General features: G+C 38.5%; 1 protein-coding gene across 1 annotated transcript in view; it reads left to right on the top strand.

The window, feature by feature from the left end:
- The window catches only part of LOC124798917, a gene marked incomplete at its 5' end in the record, with an annotated part of 86,123 nt that extends 80,462 nt beyond the window's left edge, over positions 1-5,661 (top strand). Inside the window, one exon of the mRNA XM_047262449.1 lies at positions 5,043-5,661. Within this exon, the coding sequence (XP_047118405.1) occupies positions 5,043-5,661 (619 nt within the window). The remainder of the gene's footprint in view (positions 1-5,042) is intronic.
- Between the last annotated feature and the right edge of the window lie 632 nt (positions 5,662-6,293).

The raw sequence follows: 6,293 nt of genomic DNA on the forward strand, positions 1-6,293 counted from the left end.
AAACAATGGCATACATCACATCTTTTTCTGGTTTACAATATTCTGGGCTGCAACTTCTCTTCTGCGAGTGTTTCTCTGGGATGCTAAACATATCCTTTTTTGTAGTAAGTTCCTCTATGAAACATGATCCTTACAGTAATCAGTTTTGGGTCATATATCTGTAGTTTGGAGGAACTGTTCTGTGATTTTAAAAATTCTACTCCCTTTTTTGGAGTTCTGAAATGTATTTGCCTTTACTTTCTCTATAACTGGATCAGTACACTGGAACTAACAAGTGGGCTATTTCTTCCCTTATCTTGTTTAAATATGAGTAAACAGAAATCCTACCACCATTTTATAACAGCATACTGCAACTATTCAAAGTTCCTCACACAACACGGTAAGCAAACCCACAAAATAAGCACACAAAATACACATTCCTATACCGAAATGCACAAAGTTGAGTATAAAGTGTTAGTGCTGCTTGTAGTGTGGGGCATGCCGCTCCCTATACTACCTAATGCTAAGGTGCGGAGAGTCGGCACACTTCCGCGTCTGCTTGCTATGGAAAGGGTATGGTATGGGAGCTAGATGTTGCTGTATTGATAGTTGTTAGAACACACAACCTTGTAGGAAAAAGTTATTAGAGACCGGATTGCACAGTTTGATTTTAGTTGATGTGCTGAACGTGGGACATGGTTCCACAAGGTATTCTGTGAAAATGTATGAGGAGGAGTATGTTCAAGGTTTGTAGAAGATTTAGATTTTTGACTTATGCTGCAATAGTGATGTAAAATAAATAAAATGCTATCTTTTTAATTCCTGGTAACAGAAGAATTGAGGCAGGTCAGTTTGGATTCCACACTGTTCAAAATGTTTGTAGATGAAGTGCTGGAGAATTGGTACTGAAAGTGTAGCAAAAAATCTAGTTTGAAATGCACTGTCATTTAGCAATGACTAGGTTAGCATAGCATCAGACAGGGTTATCAGTGAAATTGTTCCTAAATCGTGGAGAAGTATTAGGAATAGGACGTTACAATATGCTTGGATGTATAAGTAGAAAGATAAATTGGCCAAGGCAGACCAACATTAAGACTAATAAACTTGCTATTAGTCGACCATGTACTATTGCATCTGGGAGTTAGTGCATTTCAGTCAGCTTATTGTGAGTAAGCACATAACCGGTGTTGATGGTGTATGTGCAACTAACCTGAAAGCATGTCAGTGTGATGAGTTTTCCTTAGTTACCACTGTATTTTGTTTACTGTAACATAACCGTGTGTTTCTGATAACATCTGCCCAGTATCTTTCTGTTTGGTCCTATAGCAATTTCTCTAATTTGTCTGAAACCCCTACAGCATTCTGTGAGCTATTTATGTGGAAAGTTTGTGTGTTTTTAGCAAGGTTGTTAACTTTCGTTTTTCTCTGTAGCTCTTAATTATCTGCACCTATCTTGAGTTCAAACACTAATGGCTCTTGTTGGTCATTCTGGATCCATTGTCTCATAGTCCTCTTAGATTTCTCATCAGTAGTTGTCGAAAGGTCCTGTTTTATGGCAGCTGCAAGATATGAAAGAAATAATTTTCTTCATTCTACTGGTGACTGGTACAACCTCTCAGAAGACAGTACAGTTTTATTGGGGCGAATTCTCCAAACTCCTTTGTGTCACTTTTTTTTTATTTAGGCAAGTTCGATTAATTTTCTTTTAGTTTTGAGGAACATATCAGTATTCTTCTTTTTAATTTTATTGATAAGAATATCTGTATGCTGATGAGGTTAAAAGTTTGCCTTCTTTGCATTTTATTGGTTCTATTTATCCGTATCGTGTGCACACACGCATGCAGTGTATTTGTCCTAAGAGTTGTCAGATGCATTTTCTCTGCTCTTTCACAGATATTTGCAATCTGGTTTTTGTGGTGTCTAGGTGGCGTCAGGCTAAACAAATACTGTTCAGCCTATCTTTGACATGATGTCAATTGTCGACAGAAAGCAGGGGTTTTTCCCATTACAAACGGGTATTTTTAAAATGGAAATTTACGTTCCTATTTGATAAAGTGGTTGCAAATTAATCTGGTGTGATATTTGTTTTATTGATGTGTATTAACGGCGACAGTAAAACAAGAAGAATAACCAGTATCCTAACAGTGGCAGCATCAATCTGGCCCGCACTGACTGCTACAACCATGCAGCAGCACTGCTCAGTTACTGCTGGTGCATTGGTTATTCTTAATATTTTACTGTCTCTGTTAATACATATCAATGAAACTAATATTGCACTAGACTAATTTGGAAATGCCGTATCAAATAACACACATTCCTCCTTAAACATTACTTTGTTTGTAACAAAAACAAACTGATGCTTTCTGTCGACACTGGGCATTGCATAGAAAATGTCATGAGCAGTGTTTGTTTCCGCTGTCTCCAGCTACACATTGCAAAAATGAATTTGCAAATATCTGCCGAAACAGCAGAGAAAAATTGCACGGTGATTCTTAGGAGGGACGCCCAGGTTGGATGTCAATGTAACTTCATATACATGCACAACGTCAGTAGGTGAGGGATTAGGGTTACAATTATCTGTGATTGATAGAACAACCACTAGAGTGCATTAGTGTTATTTGTGTTTAGTGTTGTTGTTAGGCCCAGTAGGGTATATAAGGGGTGTGAAGAGTGTCCGATGTTGAGTAATTACTATGAAGGACACGGAAATGTCACATACTCATGTGAGATATGACAAAGTTCGAAAAGGACCTCTTTGTAGGTCTCCATTTTGTAGGCGGGTTGAATCTTGCCGTATCCAGATTTGCGAGTTATTGGGATGTAATAGTGGCATACTGTTGAACTGTGTGGTAGCATGAGGTATGCTCCTCATCAGTTATCCAGTTGAGCATGCTTGACCATCACAATGTAGCATCACTATACTGTGCACCAAGCACATCATAACCCCTTAACATCTCTGCTTGCCGTCTGAGAGCAAGTAGTGGACTCCCTACAATGTTGTGTGTCATACCACTCCATTGGTTGGAGACTAGCAGCAGCCTTGTGTAGGCTGCTGTTAACACAACACTAAAAGTGACTGCATTTGAAGTGGTGCTGTAACTGGGAAATGTGGACTGCTAATAAATGGCGTCGCATTGTGTTCGCTGATGAATTGCAGTTTTGCACTACGCCAGATGAATGTCGGTGAGTATAGTGACTATCTCGAAAGCGGTCCCATTTTTCCAGTGGTTTCGAGAGGCACAGTGGTATTATCCCTGGAATTGAGGTGAGGGTGCCCATAGGGTATGTCTTCAAGTTATGCTTGTAGCCATAGAGGGAACTCGGACAGTACAATGACTTGTTGCAGACATCCTGCAGCCTTGTGCATTACTTCTCGTGGAGCAGTGCTGTGGTAGCAATTTTCAACAGGAAAATGTTTGTCTGCACACAGCACACGTCTCTGTGAACTGTTTCTATGCTGTTGAGATACTCCCGTGGCCAGCAAGATCCCCAGGTTTGTCACTGACATAACGTGTGAGACCGACGTGGACTTCAACTCTATTCGATTGTCGGTATCCACAATATCAAGGACTAATTAAAACAGTTTTGGGCCAGCTTGCCTCAGGAGAGGATATAGGTGTTTCGACACTTTCCCAGCTGAATTATTGCATCCATCCAGGAAAGAGGGGGAGGGGGTGGGAGGTACAAGTTCATACTGATAAGTGGGCTTATACTGCCAGGTTCTTTTTAAATGTGATTCAATTCTGTAATCACTGAAATAAAATTGCTTACCTCTCAGTTCCATTTCCTCCTTCCCTTAGGGGTGATTCACTTTTTGTTAGACAGTGTATATTTATTTTGTTTACTTATTCTTCCACATCACCACTAGTTCTTATCAACCTCCAAACCAGTGCAGACATGTGTCTGGCATGTGGCAATATAGATGCATTGTCACAGCATTTAAGTTGTGCACAGGTAGTAGGTTTGCAGACTACATCATTGAAGAGTTTGGATGTGTTACATGTTGTATTAGTGGATAATGACATTTTCTGAGGCTTGTATTCGAGACATAAATGTGTCATAGCCTGACCAAGTGGGTAGAGTGGAAATAAATGCATTTGTTTACCATAATTAAATTCAGAGTTTTAGTGTGTAAGTACAAAAATATAATTGGGCATATAGCAGACGGTTGCATGTGACGAGTTCAGAGTCATAGATCTTAGAACAAATAATCACCATTTTATGCTAACTTTAAAAGATAGACACTTCCTTGTACCATATTCCTGTTAAACTATCGTATTTCTTTTTAAATATCTGCCAAAAGTTTTGTAGTAATTTCATGTTTGTTTTTCTTAGTATTTCCTTCTATCTCCTCTAACATTATTTTGAAATGTTTGTGTCACTAACTTCAGAGAGTTAATGATTTATTTCTACATATTACATTACATTAATACTCGCACTTATAGGTATGTAAGAGTCTCTAGCACACGAAGCTCGGAACACTAAACTAGTTGAAAATCAGAGGGGGTAACACAACACACAGAATTGTGCACGTCGTGGAGTATTTATGTACACTGCCACTGTACTTGTCAACATGGTGGGGTGCTCTATATGACTCGACACCCCCCCCCCCCCTTGCTCCCAGTCAGTGTAAACAGTATCTGAGGTGAAGAATATGGCATTTTTAACAAATGCCATTAATCTTGTTTGAGGAAATCAGTAAAATGCAACTGACACTTCATTGACTATTGCGGCTAATTGTGTAGGAGAGAACACTGCAACAATATAAGATTTCAATGCTGTCACAAGTACCTGATTGTCAAGTATTGTCAAGTAAATCCCTGGTTTTATTTTTTACATGGGGATTTTTTTTTTATTATTATTATAATGAAAAATAGAACATAAGGGGAGAAAATTTCAGGCAGGATCAAAATTTGGTTAATTCTCAGATATATTAATTATATAAAAGAACTGTCGGGTTAAATAATCCCTTTGTAAATGATTTTAGTTTAAAGAATATAACTAAAATTTGTTTGATAGGAATGTTGCAAGAGTTTAATTAATATTTCCTATGCAGAATACAGTCCAGAGCTTGAGTGCACCTTGAAGACAATGGAGTGGGTGAATGGTCTTGCTGCCTATATCAAGTTGGAACAAGAAGTAGCTACTCAATTTTCAAATCCTAGTTGTGAAAGAAGATGGCGAGGTGGTATAACGAAATCAGCATTCTGTTATCTGTTACTTGATCCAAGAGTAACCAAAAATCTTCCATGTAGGACACAAACAATGCAGCCTCTCCAGATCTGGCAAACGTTTCTGTCATCTGTCTTTTATATTGGCAAAGGTGTGCGAAATAGGCCATATTCTCATCTGTATCAGGCAGCTTCTTTATGGAAAACAAAATCGAAGTCTTCAGACAAGAAGGTACAATACATTTTAGATATATGGAGTGAAGGGTTTGGAGTTGTATGCCTTCATGTGTTCCAAAATGTTATACCTGTTGAGGCTCACACCCGTGAGGCAGCTATGATAGAAGCTATGGGTTTGAAGGCATTGAAAAATGTTCGTCACAGTGAGTATTATGGAACTGCTGCAACTTGGAATTCAAAGCAGCGACGAAAATTAGGTGTTTATCTTCTCTACAGAGCATTGCTGGTTTTTTTGAGCGAAGGGGAGAGGCAGCTTGGACCAGAAAACTTATAGTACCTAAATAATGTCCTATTTGGAGCTTGACATTTCTGTGTTAAAGTTAATTTTAAGTACCTATGGATCTAAGTGGCAGGTACCCCCCCCCCCCCCTTACACACACACACACACACACACACACACACACACACACACACACCAAAGAAAATGTTAAAAGTAGATATTGTATCCAAACCTAATGTATTGTTGTAATGGTGGACAGTGAGAGCAGTGTAATTAATAAGAGAAATAGAGGGAGGCTGAAATTAGCTGTGTAATTCATAATTCTTATATCTGCACTTCCACCACATTTATGTTCAGATTTAATGAAATATCTCTCTTCAAAGCCTGCTTTATTTAAAATTGTTTCATTTTCTTTCATACCACACCAAACAAAGTTTTGGAGTGGATAAGGCTCTAGACTCTTAATTCAGAAGGGACAGGTGTCAAATTCCTGTTTGATTAGTCACAGGTTTTTTTTTTTTTTTTTTTTTAAAAAAATCACTTCAGGTGAATGCCTGGATCCGTCCTTCGTAATGATCACAGTTGACTTCTGTACCCAACTTGTAGGCTCAGTTTGTGCTCTGTCGCTAATAACCTTGTCATGGTAGTCATCGAACATCATTCTATTTTTGTTTAATGCCTTACTG

This window comes from Schistocerca piceifrons, chromosome 5, assembly GCF_021461385.2.
Source record: "Schistocerca piceifrons isolate TAMUIC-IGC-003096 chromosome 5, iqSchPice1.1, whole genome shotgun sequence".
Taxonomy (NCBI): Eukaryota; Metazoa; Arthropoda; class Insecta; order Orthoptera; family Acrididae; genus Schistocerca; species Schistocerca piceifrons.